The 21,907-nt window shown below is 35.7% G+C and overlaps 1 protein-coding gene across 5 annotated transcripts in view; it reads right to left on the bottom strand.

Moving 5' to 3' along the window:
• The window catches only part of LOC121398856 (RNA binding protein fox-1 homolog 1-like), a 351,364-nt gene that overhangs the window by 155,045 nt on the left and 174,412 nt on the right, over window positions 1–21,907 (bottom strand). For all 5 annotated transcript variants that reach the window (XM_041578303.1, XM_041578304.1, XM_041578305.1 and 2 more), the window contains exon 2: window positions 15,891–16,127. In XM_041578303.1, the coding sequence (XP_041434237.1) occupies window positions 15,891–16,127 (237 nt within the window). The remainder of the gene's footprint in view (window positions 1–15,890; window positions 16,128–21,907) is intronic.

Below are 21,907 nucleotides of genomic sequence, written 5' to 3'. Positions count from 1 at the left end.
TCTAACACCTTGAGCTTAATACAGGTAGTCCATCTTTAGTCTCCTTGACAACAAAACAAGACAAAGAAACACAGAACTACTACCTCTTTCCCTAGATAACACTCAGATATGAGAAATATTTGTTTTCAGCCCCACTAATTTTCTACTTGCTCTATGAGTAAATCTTTTCTAGTTGATCTTTAGTGGCTAAATGACAAATGTTCCTTTACTGTGCTAGTGAACAGTTATTTAATATAAATATGCAATTGTTTTCCAATAGCAAATGTAGTTTGAAGTGTATTGTGCATGCAGAGCATATTTAAAAGACCCTGCAGGGTAAACAACTACACTGCCATTGTATATTCCTTTAGAAAGAAACTAGGAGGTCTGGAAACTGACAGGATCACTGCATGCTTTATTCATACTAGGTGACACTCCATGAAATATTTATATGTTTTGTAAAGTATTAAGAAAGTGTATGGCTACCCTTCAGTGCTACCTGCAGGATTTCTATTCATGCCAATGGGACATCATCAGGGACATCATCAGCCATTGCCATTGGTATTACTCAGGTATTCGCATTGCAGTTAACAGACAAGTCAGACTGTCATTCATTTGGTGCAAGTAAAAAACATGCAGACCCTGGGATACAATGTCAATATTACCATTAAAATGTATGTCACTTCTAATCTATTGACCCCTTTTGACCGTCTGGCTGCCTCTTTATATTCTTCATTGTTCTTTGATTGATGTATGGGGGCTTTGTATTAATTTAAGAGGTCTAACATTTTTCACCAAGTCAAGTGTCTTTATTTCTAATTCAATGAATTCTAGTAAAAATATATGACACATAGGGGCACATTTACTAAGCTCAAGTGAAGGATTCGAAGTAAAAAAATGTCGAATTTTGAAGGTTTTTTTTTTTGGGTACTTCGACTATCGAATAGGCTACTTCGACCTTCGACTACGATTTAAACTTCAATTCGAATGATTAGAACTAAAAATCTTTCGACTATTCGACCATTCGATATTTGAAGTACTGTCTCTTTAAAAAAAACTTTGACTACCTACTTCGGCACTTTAAACCTACCGAGCATCAATGTTAGCCTATGGGGACCTTCCCCATAAGCTTTCTAAGCTTTTTTTGATTGAAGGAAAATCGACCCTTAGTAAATATGCCCCATAGTGTTAACTCATATTTTATTTAATTTCTTATTTAATGTTTATTATATATAGGTACATCCATTACACTACAAGGTACAGTCAACCTGGCAATTGAGTGTCAGCAGTAGAAACAGGGTCAGTCAGCTTTGTGCAGAAAGAAAGCTAAATTGAGCATAAGCTACCTTCCCTGTCTTTTGAATTGCTCAGGTCTCTCTAGATACTTGAACAAATCCCTGAACACCTTTAAGCCATGAACAACATTCATTCAAATCACAACACTAAACTGCCATTCTACTGCTGTCCAAGACAAATTTGCTTGAAGCTGCTGTCTGGTCACTGTCTATCAATGACATTTACTTGCTTTGATGAGAAATTGTATGGTAGCTCCTTGTGTCTGGTAAAAGGAAGATAATTTTCTTCCTTAATAAAATACCTACAAGTTTATTTATATGCTAAATTTATATGCTCCAGCCTCCAGCGCTGGCGCCATCTTTGTACCTTAGGGCGTGCCGCGCGCCTGCGCGCCTCTTAAAGGTACAGGCGTGATGGCGTGGTTGCGCCAGCAAGCATTGGGCACGTTTTGGTGCAAAATTTGAATGTATTTTAGGCCCATTCTGACTCCCAGCCAGTGCCTGTGATAGAATCTTGATTCTGGTGGTCCCTGAAGCCTTGTGCTGTCTGTTCCTGTGAAACTTATAACTGTTATTCTGGTTTTGATCCCTGCCTGTTCCTGACAATTCTGTTATCTGAATCCTGACTTTTGCCTGCATCTCGACTACTCTTTCTGCCTGACCCCATCTGTTTGATTACCCGGTTTTGACCCTTGCCTGCCTGACAATTCTTGATATCTGCCTGCCTCGACGCAGCCTGTTTGACGATTCCCTTGCCTGCTCCATTTGTACTGTGACCTTCGGGCCAAAAGACTTTGCTAACAGCCGTGCCCCTTTGTCATCCAGAACATCTCGCCTTGTTCCCCTCGTTAAGTCCAGGTGGCACCCAAGTAAGTTGAGGGCTACTCCCGAAGCCCAACGGTGGTCACACTACTGGTGAAGCCGAGCCGAGACCAGGGAACCTGTTCTGGTATTGGGTGCCGGTCGTGGCAGTATCTATCTATAATAGTTTGGTGGCTAAGTGGTTGTACATGAGGTGCAAGTTATATTTACACGCCCCCTGCAACCCCTTCCCTTGCAGGAACATTTTGTACCCATTTCAACATGATGTACTTAATTAGTTCCTTCTCATAGACAGACAAACATATTTAAACAGAATATCTCATATATCTACCACCTTTCTATAAAGTCTCTTTTTCTCTCTGTCCAATTGTCCATGCATGAAGTCCTCACTAAATTGTTAAATACTAAGAAATTGGCAATCATTGTGTTAAAATAAATGCAGGAGCACCGGGGGATTATCGATATGCTAAAAATCATTAGTAATAAACAAAATTATTATTAAATCAGATCTGTTTATTCTTTTTTTTAGGGAGAATCCATAACAAAATCTGCCCACAGAGTTTTTATTAAAATTTTACATTTAATGCTCTTTCATCTCTTGGTTTAATTGCGTGGCACTGTATGCATACAGAATAAAAGATAAATTAAAATAATTTACAAGATATATTTTATTCTTTCACTTGGCAGTGCTAATTAATAACTGAAACATAACAGTATTTAACCAAAGCAGTTTTGTTCTTTCCTCCTGAACTACAGCAAAGTGCTGAGAGTGTTGCTTGAATTGTAGCTGCTTTTGGAATGAAAGGCCCGCATTGCAGATCCAGCTTCCAAATATAAATGTAGATAAAAGCAAAAAAAAAAAAGTAAAAGTGATGACGTACTTTTCAATGAATATTTAAAAAAGTTCAGTTTAAAAGGGACAAGTGGGGACTTTTAAAAACAAACTCGAGACTTCCAAATTATATTTAGGGTGATAAACTGTTCAGATGATTGATGGAAATGCATTAAGATTATTCTCTTACCCTAGGCGTATTTTTCAATAGAGAAAATATATACTATGAATTCAGTAGCCCTTTTTTTGCAATACCATTTATATGTCATAAATCAAGAATTCTTGACATTTCAACTTGTCATATTTGATACTTGTGACTTTTCTTGTCATACTGTTGAGTGAAATTGATTGGAATTATTACATTTAGATTTTTACTGGATAAAGAAATGTGAACCTCCCCTTGTGCTACTTGGATATACTGTTTATATATGCTATAGGTTCTACACATCCTTTTGAACCACAACCAAGCTTTCCACGTTTGATAGCATGATTATGGATAACCAGTCAAATCATTTTTAACTGTTCGTAATGTTGCAAAGTTATTTTCTTCATTCTTGAATATAATTTTGAGAACACATGTTAATGGTTTTTAAGTCAGGTTAAGGCACTTAAAGCTATTGATGGCATAGTAAATGTAAAAGGAACATGTCCCTGGTTTTGATAATTATGGGATAGACGTTCCTTTGTCCTTCAGTTCTTTGACTGAACCTTCTTGAAACAATTGTATTTTATTTGTAGGTTTTTAGTTACAGTAAGTTGAATACTTATTGTATTATGGGGATCTAGTTCAGTCATGAAAATTCTATTTTTCCCATTCTGTATGAAAAAAAAGCAAGGAATTCCCTATTTATCAACATTTTCTTGACAGGAAAGTCATTTATTTTTTAAACTGACAAATTTATCAGTGGAGATGCTCGTGTCAATTTGTCAAAATGTGTTCAACAGCTTTGAGAAGTCTTACACTGTTCTTTTCAATGGTAGTGGTGCTCAGCAATAAGAACAATGTCAATCACTTCTTTATTTCCTGATCAAAATGGAATGAAAGATTCAGATAATTATTTTCTGAATCATTAAAGTGTGAAAAAAAATAGTAGATATAAAATGCGTGATCATTTGTTTTTTTACATATTTTTTTTGTAAAGCATCATAAATGCAAAAAATATACACAGTACACAGAGCTCATATAAGGGCATATGTTGTAAGAGGACAAAGCAGGAAGGAGGTACCTGCTCAGTACAGTCTAAGTGGGTGGTGGCATTGTCCAATAGGTATCAGGATTAGACTAATGTTCTAGTGCTCCAAAAGGTAGACTCTTAATATTTTCTTGATGAGATTGAGAGAGCACTCACTGCGGAGTTATTCAGGGATGGAATCCCAGAGGTAAGGAGCAGAAATATAGAAGGGTTTACAATGGAAGGGGGCAGTGGATGTGGATGATGTAGAAAGAAGGTGGCTCTGAGAGGAGTGGAGGAGAGTGCCAGGAACATACAGTGAGACAAGCAAAGAGATACAGTGAGATGCAGAGGAGTGGATGGCTTTAAAGGATTTTATATGCTATCCTTTGCTTAACAGGCTTTAATTGGGGTTGAACAGGTTCCCTCTTAGGAGAGCAGGATGATTCTAGTAGATACAAAAAATCATTTTGTTGCTTACACAACATTTCCACATTTAGAATAAAAGATGAAGGATCAGAGGGGAAAGAGATGGGAGTCAGAAAGTAGGAGATTGAAATAGTCTAAACAGGATAGGATAGGGCATGAATTAGGGGGTTATTTATCAACTCTGAATACAAAAATTACTAAAAATTCAGATTTTTTTGACCAAAAAATTTATTATACTCCAAACTGTCGGGTTCCTATAAAAGTAAATGGCAAAGGTCCCACTTCATTATCATGGTCTGCGTTGAGTTTTGGCCAAAAAGCCAGATTTTGGTGGGAAAATATGACTTTTTGGCAGGAAATCTGACTTTTGTTGGGAAAATCTGTTTTTTTCAGATTATTTGCCCGAACAAATTCTAGCAAGCTTTTTCTATGATAAATAAGGTCCAATTGCCAATTCGGAGTTGGTAGGACTTTTTAAATAGAAATAATGAGATAAATTCCGACCTAATAAATAACCCCCTTGGTGTTTTGACTGGTAGTTGTGAAAGAAAGGGTAGTATCTTGCTATATTGTGGAAGGAGAAACAGCAGGTTTTAGCAGTAGTATTAATATGATTAGAGAAGGAGAGAGACTGGTAAAAGATGACCCCCAGGCAGTGTGCTGATCTGGTCATGCCAGAAATAGTAATGGTGAAAGCAAGAGGTAAGCAAGGTTTAGGTGGGAAAACCATGAACTGTGTTTTAGCCAGGTTGAGCTTGAGATGTCACTTATTCATCCACGAGGAGATAGCCAGTAGGCAGTTTGCGATCTTGGTCCGAACATCAGTGGTTATTGAAGGGGTGTCTAAATATATCTGAATGTCATTGGCATACAGGTGATATTTAAGGCCAAATGAAGACATACATTCTCTTAAAGAGATAGTATACAAAGAGAACAACAGAGGGCCAAGTTGAGAACCCTGAGACACATAGTAAAAGGTCTCCTAAATAAAGAGTGTACAAGGAGATTGACAGAGGGCCAAGTACAGAACCGTGAGGGTGCTTAGTATTATATAAGTACAATCTATCATATACAGTAACATACTGTATTATAGCATGTACTTCTCTTGGTAGCTGTTCAATTGACCTTCATTTTAAAAAAAATCTTTTATAGTTTTTAATTTGTTTTGCTAAATATTTCACCTGTTTCCAGTTTTCAAATGGTAGTAACTGATCCCACAGCTAAAAAAACAATTGCTGTTTGAGGCTTTAAAAATTTCATTACTGTTACTTTTGAAATACTTATCTATACTTAGCTCTCTACTACTATATTTATGTTTAACCTGCTGGCCAGTTTCTCAGATAACTCAAACCCTAGTCATCAGATAGCTGCTGAAATTACAAACTGGAGAGCTGCTGAATATACATTTAAATAATAAAAAAAAAACACACAAAAAGAAGGCCGATTGCAAATTGTATTGCGGTCTACATAATACTTAATTAATTTCATCTAAAAGTGAACTACTACTTTAACCAGCTTTTTCGCACAAAGCATAGTAAAGACGATGGTACAAAATACTATACTGTTTTGCACTTTGCATTTAAAAGCAAAAGTGGCAAGATTGAAGACCCAGTAGATACAGTATGCATTTCTTTAATGTTACTGGTACATGTGAAATATGAAAGAAAATGACTATGAAACAATTCCTAACAATGGCTACAAAAGGTATTTCTCAACCACACCATTACTTCAGGCTCAATAAGAGTATAAGAGTATAAGGGATGACTTGGGGATTTGGCAACTCTTCCTAGCTGAATACAATGGCCAATCTTGTTGGCAGGAAGTGAATGTATCCAATACAGAGTTGCAACTTTTTACTGATGCTTTAGGTAGCATAGGTATTGAAGGTTTCCACCAAGATCGGTGGTTTGCGGAACTTTGGCCTCAGGAATGGAAGGGTACTGACCTTGTTAAGAATTTGACATTATTGGAGTTATTACCAATATTAACAGCTGTTCTGATATGGGGAGAAAAATTGCAAAACAAAAGGATTACATGGTGTGATTTGGTGTGAGAATCAGAATGTAGTACATGTTCTAAATAATCAGCTTCATCTGTTCCAGTGCTGAATGTATTGAGACAATTGATCCTGCAATGCCTGAGATTTAATACTTGGTTCCAGGCAAAACACATACCATGCGTTAATAATAATATAGCTGAGTTCCTTTCTCGGTTAACGTTAGACAGATTTCAACAGCTAGTCCTGAAGGCAGAGGAAAAGGCTTGTCAGTCCCTGCTGGCTTATGGAAAATCATTTTAGACAATTTATTGAACTTATGGCTAACACATTGTCACCAAACACGTTGAAAGCGTACAGCAGAGTATGGACTGAGTGGATTGCTAAAATGGACAGGGAAAGAGGTTTAAAAGATCATCAGAGCCGTATCTAAGCTACATTTTCATTCTTGCTCAAATTGAAGGAAGCAGGGGTCTGTGGTTCTCCGGCACAGAGGAATATGGCGGCTCTTTCTTTTTTGTTCAGAATATTTAGTTGGAAAGACGTGACAAAGGAATTCTTGGTAAAGAGAATAGTTAAAGTTTGGAAACAAAAAACTGCATTTCCCGACAAAAGAACACCAGTATCTTTTAAAATATTAAATGATTTATTGGAAGTTGTTCCACACATTTGCAGAGGCCATTATGAATAAGTATTGTTTAAAGCAACATTTTCTTTAGCCTTTTTCAGACCCTTAGAATAGAGGAGTTAGTGTCCCTGGCTAGGTCGAAATATGGGGGGTTGGGGGGTTAAACATGGATGACATAAAAGTAGCAGGCCAATCAGTATCGATAAATATCAATTTTTCTAAAACAGATAAGTCAAGAAAAGGTAAAAAGATTTATTGTCACCAATTGTTGACCAATTGCTGAGCCATGGCCATTGGACCAACAGGTGTGGGTGATTAAATGCTGATTGTTTGGGGGAGGATGGGGATTGTAATTTAAAACCAGGGCGGGAAAGCCAGTGTACACTCAGAGGACAAGACACGTAGGTGAGCGCACCGGGGACTTTGCAGCTCCCGCCCACCCACCCCTTATTAATAAAAAAAATGGGGTTTGTGTTTCTGCAAATATACTGTTTATAAGTTAATGCATTGTTTATATTGTCACAGCTTTTATATGATGGAGGAGTGTGGTGCACTGTCAGAGAAAATGAAATTAAATTGGTGAGTTAAAGCTGAGAGGATCTGTAGCTCACGGCTTGGATCCCAAAAGCTGAAAACTCCTGTTTTGTTATTTGTGCCTGTTGCTATGGCAACAGTAGGTATAACGTGTTTGTTATTGTTATATTAATTATATATATAAATTATATATAGTTATATATAAATAAAGCTGTGGCCTTTAATTATCCACAATTGATTTTCTCCTTGTTATTATTTATCTTTTAGGCCACAGCTAGGTGAGTTTAGTTGTTTGGTTTCTTTAGTGGCCATTTGCTAACAAAAAAATCACGTGAATTACATACATATAACATACAGCGTTATATACATAACCAGTACCAGTACAAAAGGTGAGGAAGGCTCTGGCAAAAGAGCTGACAATTTAAAGGGAATAAGACACAAGGGGTGGGAGTGGACAAAATCTAAAATAAGCAGGTGAGATATAGCATATGGTATTGCATTTGGTAGCTAAACAGAGTAAGGGTAGGCTTCTCTAAATAAGGGAGGGGCAGAGTTATGAAGTGCTTTGAATGAAAGGGTCATTAGTTTGAATGCAGGGATTGGCAGAGTGGCATGGCAGAGGAGGAGCAGTTGCTGAGGTGTATAAGCCTGGCAGCAGTGTTCATTATGGACTGGAGGGGTGGTCTCTGGCAGAGAATTAATAGAGAGTTAAAATAGTCTAGCTGTGATATGATGAGAGAGTGAATAAGAATTAAAAGCACACAGCAAATAGCAAGCAGTAGTAATGGGCGAATTTTTCCCATAATCGCGAAACTGCGAAAAAATTTGTGAATTTTTTGAAAAGCATTGCAGTCAATGGGCGTCAAAATAATTTTACCCTTCTACGCTTCATTTATGGGGACACTGTTTCCCATCTTCACTAAAGGAATGGTCCCTTGAGGGCAGACTTAATTACTGAGGCCTTGTTGTCCCAGGATCCCAAGCAGACATTCACCCTGTTCTGCTGGTGGAGGACAATGAGGAAGAGCTATGTGATCTCAGTTACTATATTAAACATAACAGATAAGCAAGTAATTGTGATGTGTTACGGTTAGTAAAAAAATGTGTTTTACTGCTAACATTAATATAAATTCAGTGAATTTTAACATCTATCAATATGAATACTAACCGTGGATATTTGTTCATAAAGGATATTCTGTATCTGAATTGATCAGTCTGAATGAATATGATCAAAGGTGTTCATTTCATTTATAAATCCACATATTTAGATTTTTAAGAATTTTTACCCTGTTTTTGTCTTACCAGAGGAAAGCGCAATACATTACTGCATTAAATGTGTTTTTTTCTTGATTCCATGTGTGTGCTAAGCAGTTGTTAGTTGAATGTATGTTGTTTGCCTGGATGAAATTGTTATAGATGTGTCTTATTTGCAGAACTCTAATTTACCAGTGAGGGAAATTGCAGTTTTGAAATGTCAGGCTCTAAATATATGGTGAGACTATTTCCTAAATCATGGTTATTGTTCCAAAAAAAACAAAAAAAAAAACAGTAATTTACAAGCTCAGTTTAATGTTTTAGAGGAAAGAAGAAGTAAGATATGTATATTGTAGATGCTAACATAAAAAAACAAATTGCTACTGCAAAGCAGTTGAATTCATTTTACATATTTTGATGAATATGGGAAATAAATCTAAAAGTTACTCTAAAACCCTTAATATATCACTGGAATGAAGTTGTTTTAGAAAAGATGCAAAGATACTGTAGGAACTGGGGTGGGGTTTTTGTCTTCAGTATATAATTGTAAACCACAAATACAGTATTCTTTTCCTAAAGTTGCTTTTCTGTTTACACAGGAAGTGCAAACTGGTATATGTAGTTCACAAAAGGACCATTAATAGATGCTGAAGATGCATTTCTTCAATTACTTGCTAGCTGCCAATAAACCATTTTTCCCCATTCACTCATCTCACATTTCAGTGGTCCCTCTATGTTCCACTGAACTTCACCTACATGTCTCCTCTCCAACACGGGAAATGTTATGTATGCATGTATACAGATTTATGCATCTCAGGGGTTACGGACACAGTCATTACTGTTACCCTGAAAACCAATATTTATTACTGTTTAGTGTGACATAGCAGTTCCCTGGTGGTGTATTTTTATTAACAGAATATATGATTTTCTGATAACAGCTCTCTCCAAATGCAATCATCTTCCTATGTACATATGGCTCAGCTCTATATGAAAACAAAACCATGGGAATACCTGCAAAGACAATAGTCAGAGGGCAGATTGAGGGACATTGTTTTTACTCACATTCTGTTTCACATACAGCAACATTTTGTGGATGTCCATATTCAATGCACCTACATAATACTTTCAGTATAAACAATGGCTATTTCAAAAACTAAGATTTGTAATAAAGATCGCTCTAACTTTAATTCTGAAACAGAATTGATAACTAACAAGTCTGCCATAAAAAGAGACTTTCTGAGCTACAATTAAAATGTATTTTTAATGGGAAATTAAGGACCCAACACATAAAAATGCATTCTCAGCAGGATATTTGCAGATTTCTTGTTTCACTGCAGATATTCAGTGCATTTCATTTCTGATTCTCTAAGATAAAGGACAAACAAGAAGCTTGTCCGAAAGACTAGACAGGCTGAACTTGAGCATTGAAATTAATAAATGGTTATTATTATATTTATTATTTTAGTACAAACTGTAGGGACCCATAGGGTTAATTCCCCTCCGGTTTGAGCCACATGGCTGGAAACCCCCTTGGACTGTAGCTACAGGGTTTCCTAGATACCAAAGGAAGTCACTAGGTGTCGCTGCTGCACCACTTTACTATAAAAAGAAGAGCCATGTGCTCAGACAGCAGAATAGCTGGATACTACTTCATGGAGGAGATAGTGAATGTATTTGTCAAGCAAAATTAACTTTACTTGCACTATGTAAATTATTTAAATCATGTTTTCTTCTGTTTTAAAATTAGACAATCATAGCAAGCAGGCAGATGCCATTTTGTGATCACTGTCATAAAGACAAGCTTTGTATCTTCCTAAAATCAGGTTTATTCACCATAACAGGAGACTTGATGTTTTAATAACCAAAATAATTTGGGTTTCATGTATAATTTGAAAAGGGCTTTAATTATACAGCTTTTTATGTCTGGGTGACTCCTTTAAATGTGCACATATTTAATAACATTTTCATTTTCACTATGTTATATGGTATGCTATGGAACTCCTCTCACTTTACTATATGCCATGGATAGCTAGAGAGAGAGAGAGAGAGAGAGAGAGAGAGAGAGAGAGAGAGAGAGAGATTATTTGTTACCATTGTTTTAAAATATTTTTTGTTAGATAGCAACAACCAATTTCTTTTGTTTTCAATCCTTTTTTTGCTTAAATAATGAATGCATTAATGAATGAAAAAAAAGTTTTATTAAAATGAGGGATTATGGCAAAAAAAAATTAATTTACATAAAACTGAGTTTATTAGAAGACAGAAAGTGATGTGTTAACTGCTAAATAGGATAGATGTTTAGATAGATGTAATAGGTGGAAGGGGAAAAACGCATTTTCTGAAAGCAGAATGATCATTTAGCTCATTGCTATGCACCATAATAGAATGTATGTTATCTTGAAAAGTAAAGAGTACATTTAAAAGAAGTCACTGTAAAAAACAGTTGTGATGATGTGAATCATGTGAAAAATATGTTTACACATCTGTAAACAGTTAACAGTCAACATAACATGGATAACAAAATACATGCATAGCATGAAATAAGGAGTTTATAATAAAAAAAATACAATGAAATACAAAGTTTCTGGCTAGCTGCAAGATCATTGATTACAAAGGTCACTAATAATAATGATTCCATTATCTCCTGAAGCAATGCTGTTAAACCTACATGACAAACTTCCAAATAAGAGCCTAGAAATGCTGACCTTCCAAGTATTAAATACCTGTAAACTCCTTATAGCTAGGAACTTAAAAAAGGAGATTCCAAATATCCACCAAATACAAAAAGAGGTAACTAATAACTTAGAATATGAAAAAGCTGTGCCAAGAGGTCTGAGAGAGAAAAGAATAATACAAGAAGTATATAAACTTTGGCTATTTAAGACCAAAACATAACGCCTACATTGTCTAGGACTAACTTTAGTAGTAACTACTCTGGGAGGTATAACAACTACCGCAGATTCTGTAGATAGCTAGAAAGCAATTGTTCAAATGACTGTATATAATCATATAAAAACTTCTAGCATAAATGTACAAAGCAATTTTTTGACTGATCAAAAAACAATTTACCATTAGGGATACTGGGGATGTATCTGCTGAAATATTGTAGAGTGCTCTAAAGATTATGAACTCTGTGCTGACTTTTTTGTATACATAACATAGTTGATGAGTTTGAAAAAAAGACTCATGTCCATGAAGTTTAACCTTTGTTTTCTTACTGAACCTGCTTAACTGCTGGTTGATCCAGAGGAAGGCAAAAACTGCATCTGAAGTCTCTCCAATTAGTCCCAGAGGGAAAAAATCTCGTAGTCCTAAAAAGGCAATTGGAATAGCCCTGTGTATTTTTACTTTCTAAAAAGGTATACAATTTTCTCTTAACATGTCTAATGTACTGTATCTGTCAGTACAACTGTCTGAGGAAGAGAATGCCATAACTTTATAACTCTCACTGTAAATTAACCTCTTTGCATCTAGAGAGGGCATCTTCTTTTTTCTAATCTAACTGGAAGCCCTTGTGTTTGCTGGAAGGACCAACTGTTGAATAAAGCAGCAGAGAGTTTGTTGTGTGGACTCCTTGTATTTTTATACACAGTTATCATGTTGCCTTCTAATTGCCTCTTCTCTAGTGTAAACAATCTTAACTTAGCCAGCCCTAAGGTATTCCATACCTTGCTCTTTTTTGGACTTTCTCCCTTTCATTGATACACTGGAGACCAAAACTGGACTAATGGGGCCTTGCCAGGAGTATACTGCCTTGAATAATCTACAAGCATTAATTTACAACAACATATAGTTTTAATGTTACAATACAGCATGACACAACGCCTCAAATTAGTCTCCTAATTCACTTAAAGTCTCACTGCCTGTCTTACCATACTGTCTAAACTAGCAACCTGTTTCTTAGTCACTTGCTCAACTCAAATCCCAGGAAAATAATTGGAACCTACTCTTTTGTGTTCTGTTTCAATTGTGTTTATTGCATGCTGATATTCAGTTAAAGTAAAGTTATTGGAGTGGAGAAGAATAACACATTTAGACTGTTTTTATATCTTGATTGATATTTAACTTATACTTCCTTTGCTAAATTAATTTTTAGAGAAAAAGTGTCATACCTTTTATCACAAGTTTATAGCAATCATTCAGCCAAAAGTAGCATTACTGGTTTTTTTTCATTGCTTTTGCATTAATATTTTGCATGTGATGATTTTTACTTTGATACCTTAAAATAGACTGGGTTACTAAGTGGATCGCTAATAGTAGAGAGCATTGTGTTCTAAAGCACACACAGCTGTACAAACTATCTGCTCCATTTAGTGCTGGGCCAAGCCCTAGGAAAACAGGCCGGCTACTTAGCGATGGCATCATGCTCGTTCATTTACATACACTCGTTCACTTTCATCAGTCTGCATGCTTATTTTTCCACAGGCATGTTCCATAAACAAGCCCTGTCACAAGAGGTAGGGACAAAAAGTGGTATGTGCCTAGCACCCCCTACCACTGTTGTGCTCCAGACACTTGCCTCTCCTGTCTACTCCTAGTTCCAGTCCTGGCTCATTTTCCTAATAAGTAATTCTAACATTATTTTTACAAGCGTAATAAAGGGAAACACTGCCAAATTCTCTCTAGAGGTCAAGTAGCAGTGGTACTACATAGGTAAACATAACATACAAAAAAGCTAAAGCATGTTGATCATTTATATGATGAAAGATTTAAAAGGTAAACTTTCCGAGCTATTCCCACAGAGCAACCGTGACTATCATTAAAACCACAATGAAAAAGATATTCTTTACTCAATCAGGAAAATATGCAACTATATTTTTATCTAGAACTTAACATGATTTCTTTAATTTACTACATATAAAGATTCAAATAAAGAAAACTAAGCTGGCAAAGGGTATGAAATGTCTCGAATTTGAAGAAAGACTGACCGAGTTGTTTGCTCTAGACAAGAGGTGCTTCAAACAGGAAGTGATATCCATGTATAAATATATAAGGGGATCAAATAATAAATGTTTTATTACCAGTAGGTCTTTCCTATCCATTTAAATTAGAAGAAAGGAGGTTCCATCTTAATAATTTGAAAGGGTTTTTTTTTTAAATGGAGAGCTGTGAAGTTGTGGAATTCTTTCCCTGAATCAGTCGTACTAGCAGATAGATTAGATAGCTTTAAGAAGAGGTTGGATGTGAGAAAATACAGGGTTATTGAAAATTGCTCTTAATACAAGTTGATCCAGGGACTAGTCTAATTACTATAAGGAAAGGAATATTTTTTAGAGAGGTTTCAGGGGGGTTTCTTGCCTGCATCTGGATCATCTAGCAGAAAAATACTGTGCATATACTATTATCCAGTATGTACGCCCATGAATTGTGCCTGTCCTCACAGATGTATTTCTTTTCTTTTTAGAATGGAGTGCAAATTGTTGTTCGTGTCTCTTATTGTAGAGCTGCTCACACTTAGTAGCATTCAATAAGGGTGGCAGATATGCCTCTTATAGACATATAGTAAACCTTAACCACATGAACATAACCACCCTTATGCTCCTCTTCTTCATTATAAATAGTCTTAATCTGGCCAGTCTTTTTTTATAACTAAAACCTTCCATAACATTTATCAGCTTAATTGCTATTCTCAGGCCCTAACTGTTTTAACAATATCCCTCCTGTACATCTATACATCTTTTAACACAGGGCAATATTTTACTAGCCTTTTTTTGCCATTGACTTGTATTTAGTGATGAGTGAATCTGTCTTGTGAGAATAGAGAATGTGTCTGTACACATTCTCTATTCATGTACAAATAGTACAACCAACACAATTTCATTATAGACGATACCTACTGCTACCCAACCACATACTACATTGTTAAAATCAAATTCATTGGAACCATGCTAATTTATTATGCTTAGGTCAGTCTCCAAGACATAATTTTTAATGTAATTTCTTAACAAACCTTTAAATAACTGTGATTTTCTACCTTAGGATATTAATCACTAGGGGAGGCCAAAGGAAACAAAAAACATATGATATTGTGTTGTATTTTGTTATCCCCAACACACCCTGTTGGTGCATTCTTTTACTCAGCAAAAAATAAATAAAAGGGAGGTTCCCTTTATCCAGATAGGAGTTAATAAAATCTAATTATGTTGCAAATATGAACCACTGTCACCTTAAATACATTGTGTATGAACTATGTTTCTGTAGGGTACACAATGCACAAAACCAATTGTTTGTATAAATTTATTGACAGTGCCTTTCTACACGTTCAATATATATATATAAAATAAGTTGCTTCTCTCATATTGTAACATTTAAATTTAATATATATATATATTCAAACATGTATTAAGATTTCACTTTGTATGAGAAGCATTTGGCAAAAACTGTGGGGCTCATTTATAAACTCCAGATTGGTTCGCACACTGAATATATTTGCCCTGCGCATCATTATATTTATAAAGCTGGATAAGGGTGGTGTATACAATATGCATACAGAACTGCAAATTATTTTTGTGAACCATTAGCAAAATTTTGTGCACAATGCTAATTCCCAAAAAAAATTCACAGGCTGACACAGAAATCCAATATTTTAGCGTTAAGGAAAAAACATGGGCAATAAATACAGTTGAGCACAAACTTTATAAATGACATCCAATGTGGCTTTCACTGTGCAGTATGCCTGGTCATTCTACAATGCTTCAGTTAGAAAACCACTCTTGTCTCTTACAACATTGGTATCATTTATCTGCTTTGTTTACAGCAAAATGTGGCAATAAATCCAATTTCCCCACAGTTGTAGAAACTGTGGGAATATTATGATCATGTGAGGATTTATTTTGGCAGTGCTTGTTTTGGCAAAGTAAAACATACTTAAACCTAAATTTATATGAAAGTTTATTTGATCTTTTAACACATACACATACAGACTATACACAGATGTAAACAGACTTACTGTTGCTGTGCCAGAGACAGTTTGTGCATTTGTATCCGTGGCACTCTGTTCAGAGTGTGTTTGGGCTGGAGGGTATAAATTTAACGTGTGATCGGTGACTGTTGTTTGCCCTGTGTAGTCTGGAGCTGGATGTGGAGTTGTATATTCTGCTGGAATTCCATTTTGGGTTGGGGCAAACTGAGGAGATGCATAAGACTGCGCCATTGTGTCAGGAGGTGGTGTTCCTTCCTGATTACCCTGATAAGAGACAAAGAAATAAATGTATCAATATACTAATCTAATTTAAGACTTAAATAATGATATTTATAGGCTTCTAAGAAAAGTTAGACCAAAATTCAGTTACATAAATTGTTATAACTAGTGATGGGTGAATCTGACCAGTTTTGCTTTGTCGAAAATCCAATAATCGGCAAAACATATGCCAAACACATTGACGCCAACGGGAATGGATAGTCAACCAAAAATATTTTTGCAAAGCTATTGGAGAGTAGTTTTTGACAGTAATTTCATGTTATTTTCTTTCATGACCAGAGCAGAATCTATTTCTGGTTTATAATGTGTAAATTCTACAAATGCTGCATCAATTGGATATAAGCCTCAAGATCTTTTGACTTTGTCAGGGATGTTTTTACCTTGAGCAAAGCTCCACATCCTGCCTCAGGTATCACTTTTGCATAAAAGAGGAAGAGGCTGCAAATAGTCCCCCAGAGGCTAAGTTACATATGCATTTTAAGATCCCTACATTTTATAGAAGGTTTGGCAGTGCAGTAACACTCTGCAATAATAAAGTCTTCCCAACACACACACACGCCTGAATTTAGAGCAAGAGGGAAGGTACATCTGTGTGTTTACAGGTACCTGTGGTAGCCAAACTGAAATTGCTAAGTTTTTCTATTTACTCAAGAAATATTACAAGCATGGATTTGATCAACATAAATTTCCCTGAGAAAATTACACTGATAAAAAGAAATATTTGTATTAGTCCCTTTAAAGTCCCATTCATAAGGCACCTCACACTGTGTCAACAGTGACTACATTTCATTGTCATAGTCCTTGATGGGTCACATAGTAACATAGTCCATTTATTTGGGTTGAGAAAAGAAAAAAAGTCCATTAAGTTAAACCTCAACTAAAATAACTGTAGATCTAAAGATAACAATAACTTTGGTAGGGTTTTCCACAACCTCGCTGAACTTTCCAAGATTTTGTTGCTTCAAATGAATGTTTCATTCCCTGAAGGAATACCAACATAGTTCTATGAAAATCTAATGGAAAGTGGCAGTATTACAAAACAGTTGCAACACAAAAATCAGTATAGGCAAAGCCCCCCAGCACGGTGGTACCTACTCCTCACAAAAGGGACAGAGAACAGAGGGAGCTGTGTTGTTTTCCTGTGACGCTCTGGGCTGGGGTGGTGTATTCCTTCCATATGCTAATTACAAATGAAAACAGTACTCCAGTCTATGAAAGATTGCATTGCCTCCAGCCCAGGGTGATGGAGACCAGAGAGAGAATCCTTTTGATCCCTGAGTTGGAGTGTATCTCAGGTAAGTACCAATCTGGGGGTTAGGGTTTTTTTGGCTTGCTAGATTTTTATGACACATCTATTTAGTAATACTAACATGTTCCTATGGATCTTTATAGAAATGTGTCTAAAGTTCTTTTATTTTTTGTACGTGAAAAAAAAACACCAGCAATTTGTTTACAATGTCCTCTAATGCAGACATTGCGACTGCATTGAGGCCCTAATTCATATACAATTTCAATATCAGTAAAACAAGTAAACCTCTAGACATTTTGGGGGCTTGAAAAATAATTTAGTAGCCACAGAGTGGCACTGACAACAGTTATACAGCTTGCTTTCCACAAAAGTTCCCATCAACACATTGCAATATAAGGGCAGATTTATCAAAATGTGAAATGTGAAATTACAGATCACCACAGAAAAACCTTTTGTATTAATTACTATAGGATAGTTTGCTTCTAAAAATCCCATAGGAATCAATTGAAAATAAGTGATTTTACTGTGGTGAGCTCTATACTTAGATTTTGATAAATATGTCCCTAAGAGTATAACTAGCTTTTATTTCTACCAGTGCAACATCCTGCCTGGAACTTGTATTTTTATAGTATCATCATCAAAAATGCCCTCAAGGTCATTAAGAAAGAATTTATAAGCAAGGACAGACCCTTGCAAATTCCACTAACAACACTGGTCCAATAAGAAAATGTTTCATTAATGTCCAGTCCTTTAGCCAGTTCTCTGTCTAAGTACAAATGTTAAATTATATTATAAATATTATATTCCAGGCCAATATTATTTTTTAATGAACAGCCATCTGTGTGATACTGTATCAAATGTTTAAGCAAAATCTAAGCAGGTCAAACTAAAAGGCATAGGCATGATGTCATCTATAAACTAATATGGGTGGTGGGGATAGTTGTCATTTCAATCAAACCAATTTTGCCCCGCGAAAAAAATCTGCATTTTCTGGGTTAGATGCTTGAAAAGTCTGAACTTTTCATGAAATCGGCAAAAAAGCCCGAAATGTTCGGATTGTCATACAAAACCCAGCAGAGACAATAAAATCATCAAATTTCAAATAGGACCTCTGCCATTGATTTCTACAGGACAATAACACGTTGAAGATGAAGTATTTTCAGATTTGGACTATTTGCAGCCACGGGGTATAATATAATTTTTTTCCACTAAAAATTATGATTAAATAGCAAGAAAATGTACAATTTTACAAGCTTTTATCATTGGGACTTTAATAAATAACCCCCTAAGTGTGGATGAAGGCTAATGGGAATGAAAGAAAACTAAACAGTGTTTTTGTATTTAGGCACTTTTTATACTTTTATACGTTTTCAGTTTTTTCATTGCAAAACAAAGTTTGACAAGTTAAATCTTAAGTAAACTTAAGTTATAAGCGTTTTGAGATCACTAGCATTCTGTTGTCATTCGATGTCAAAATAAGCCTATATGCAATTCTAGTTTTTGTGCAATATTATTGGTATGTTTATAGCTAGTTTAAGGCTGGGGATATACAGAATGCTTTTATTGGTGACTTTTCTCCACTATGTAAATCTGATGCAGAGAGCAAGTCAGCTTAAAAGCAAAATGGAACTGGATGCTTAGACCATATTGTTTATGCGTCTAATGCTGATGGTATGGACAAGGCAATCCTGCACCTGCTGTTGCTGCTCTCTGTGTTGATTGCCGGTCTACCCTAACATTTGGCACCTCCCTGTGATAGCGATTTTAGGTCGCCTTCAAGTTATACAATAAAATAAAAAGACAGTTATGTTCATAACAATAAACAAGACACCATTGCTTCTTAAGTGAGCGCTAAGGGGCACCATCTAGCAACTCTTAGTGCTCTAGCATTTGTGCCCGGGGAATAGAAAATAACCCCTACAGTGTTATAACCAAGTGGTTCCAATTATACCAAGTGTGTGGCATTTTGCCAGACTATAATAGTGATAATTCAAAAGTAACCAGAAGTCACTAAATTATACTTTTGATATATGGATTTAAATGCATTCGAATTTACAAGTCAATATTTACGTCCCAAACTCATGAGATTGCCTTCATTAAGCTTTTTTTTAGCAATTGCCCTAAATAAATATGAATTTACCTATTTTGTTATTGCAGAAAATTTAAGTTGTTTTAATCATAGTACCTGTCTAAAAGTAAATTATAAAATGATAAAAACCAAAATTTGCTAATTGAACCAACTTCAGCAACTGCTGGATGACTTTAACGTATATGATACTGTGGGGCAGATTTACATAGGGTCGAATATCGACCCTCGATATTCGACTCGATATTCGACTGCCGAAGGTAAATCCTTTGACTTCGAATATAGAAGTCGAATGATTTACCGCAATTAGTTCAATCGAACGATCGGTCTTATATTAATGTACCAAAGGAGACAGTGTAAAACATGTAAAAAAAAATCCATTATCAATCTTCACATAGCTGATGTTTATACATTTTTAGAGATAGTATTTGCAAATCAATGAATCCAGGCCAAAGGCTAAGAACAGCAGCACAGTAAAACACAGCTCTGGGTTTGTTAGGTAATAGGCATCCATGGGAATCATGCTGCCATGTTATTAAAGAATATGGTGGAATAAAAGGATTTTTATATACTGTATCTAAAGGTATCTCAAATAAACACCAATTTATACTGATAAAGATTCAACAATGGTTGCATGAATAGGATTTAAAAAATAATTCTTCCTTGGTAGTGATGGGCGAATTTATTCGCCAGGCGCGAATTCGAAAAAACGGACGCCGTCGTCAAAAACGGGAGCCGGCGTCAAAAATGGGCACCGGCGTCGAAAAAAATGGGCACCCTTCAAAAACGGGCGCTGTCGTCAAAAACAAGACGGCGGCGCAGTTTCGCAATTTTTTTCGCCATTTTGCGACTTTCGCACGAAATTCGCGAATTTTTTGGCGAAGTGAAACGGCACAAATTCGCCCATCACTATTCCTTGGTATTTACAATAAACAGACTAAACACTTTACGAGAATTAAGAAACGAAGAAATGTCATTTGCAGTCACTGGCAATTAAAGGAACAGTAACACAAAAAAACTATAGTGTTTCAAAGTAAATAAAATATATAAAGTGTTGCCCTGTACTGTTAAAACATCTGTGTTGCTTTAGAAAGAAGTTTATATAAACATGCTGTTGTGTAGCCATGGGGGCAGCCTTTAAGCTGGAAAAAAAGGAGAAAAGGCACAGAATACACAGAAGAGAAGTAGATAAAACACCATTGTATTCTAAAAGGCTTATCTGTTATCTGCTATGTGACCTGTGCCTTTTCTCCAGCTTGAATAAATGCCCCCGTGATTACACAGCTTCTTGTTTATAGAAACTATAGACATAAACTATAGACATAGGCAGATTTTCATTAAGACTTGGAGAGACTAAGCCAAACAGGTTTACCTAAAAAATTTAAAAAAAAAATTTAAAAGAAAAAAAATTACAAATCCTCTGTCTCACCAATGTATCAATCTAGGTGTAAGGTGTCAAAGTCATTTACAAGGGGATTTGTATAAATTAGGGCTGAATTATTGTAGTGTAGAGTAGAATCAAAGGAATTCCATATGATCTCTTAGTCTATATCCAGACATGTTGGTATTTCTGACCTGGTGCAGTCCTTTCTTAGTCCACATAATTAGCCATAAATCCAAGTCCCAGGTTTACTCCCTTCTCCAGAGAATAACGTTTGCACTAATTTGTATTCCCACACTTTTTTATTGCCCTTAAGAACCAAAATTCTTAAATCCTTTATGGAGTGATGAGGGCCATTGTATTGATTTCCTATTGGTGTGTCCAGTTTTTTTTATTGGTTATAGTGAATCAGTGGTGTGTATTTCTCTTTCTCAGAGTTTGCCCAGTCTCTCCTATATACAGTCTACCTGTATTGCATTTAGTGCATTGTATTAAATACACCACATTGGAAGAAGAACAAGTGACAATGGATGCGTATTCCTCTAATGTTTCCAGAATTGGTATTTTGTCAGGATGTGTGGGCAGGTTTTGCATTGTTTTTTGCAAACACCTAACACCTAAAACTGGTGAGATGCTGGATTTTGAAATCATGGGGGTATCATGATCAAAGGATAAAAAACCCAGTATGTACAGATCTCGACAAAAAATGGCTGTGAAAAATAATAAAAACATTAGTATGCTATATTTTTATGGTAAGAAATTACATTACAAATAAGTGTAGTGTTAGTTTATTTCTCACTTAACTTTTTCTCGCAAAATATATTTGCGCCCTAGGTATGTGCCTCTTCTGCCTACCCCTAGTTCTGGCCCTGCTAGTAAGTAATCCAGAGGCACATAAGCATGTATAAGACTGCTGGTTTTCAGAAGTGGTATCACACAGACAAAAATAATTAAAAAAAACTATGCGAGGGAAGTCTAGAGTGTACCACTGAAATATCCTATAATAAAGAAAACTGTAAAACAAAGTCCACATGAAAGAAAAAACAACC

The sequence above is a fragment of the Xenopus laevis genome, chromosome 9_10S (genome assembly GCF_017654675.1).
Source record: "Xenopus laevis strain J_2021 chromosome 9_10S, Xenopus_laevis_v10.1, whole genome shotgun sequence".
Classification (NCBI taxonomy): Eukaryota; Metazoa; Chordata; class Amphibia; order Anura; family Pipidae; genus Xenopus; species Xenopus laevis.
The sequence above is the reverse complement of the archived record's forward strand: the minus strand, read 5'-3'. Positions and strand labels throughout refer to the sequence as shown.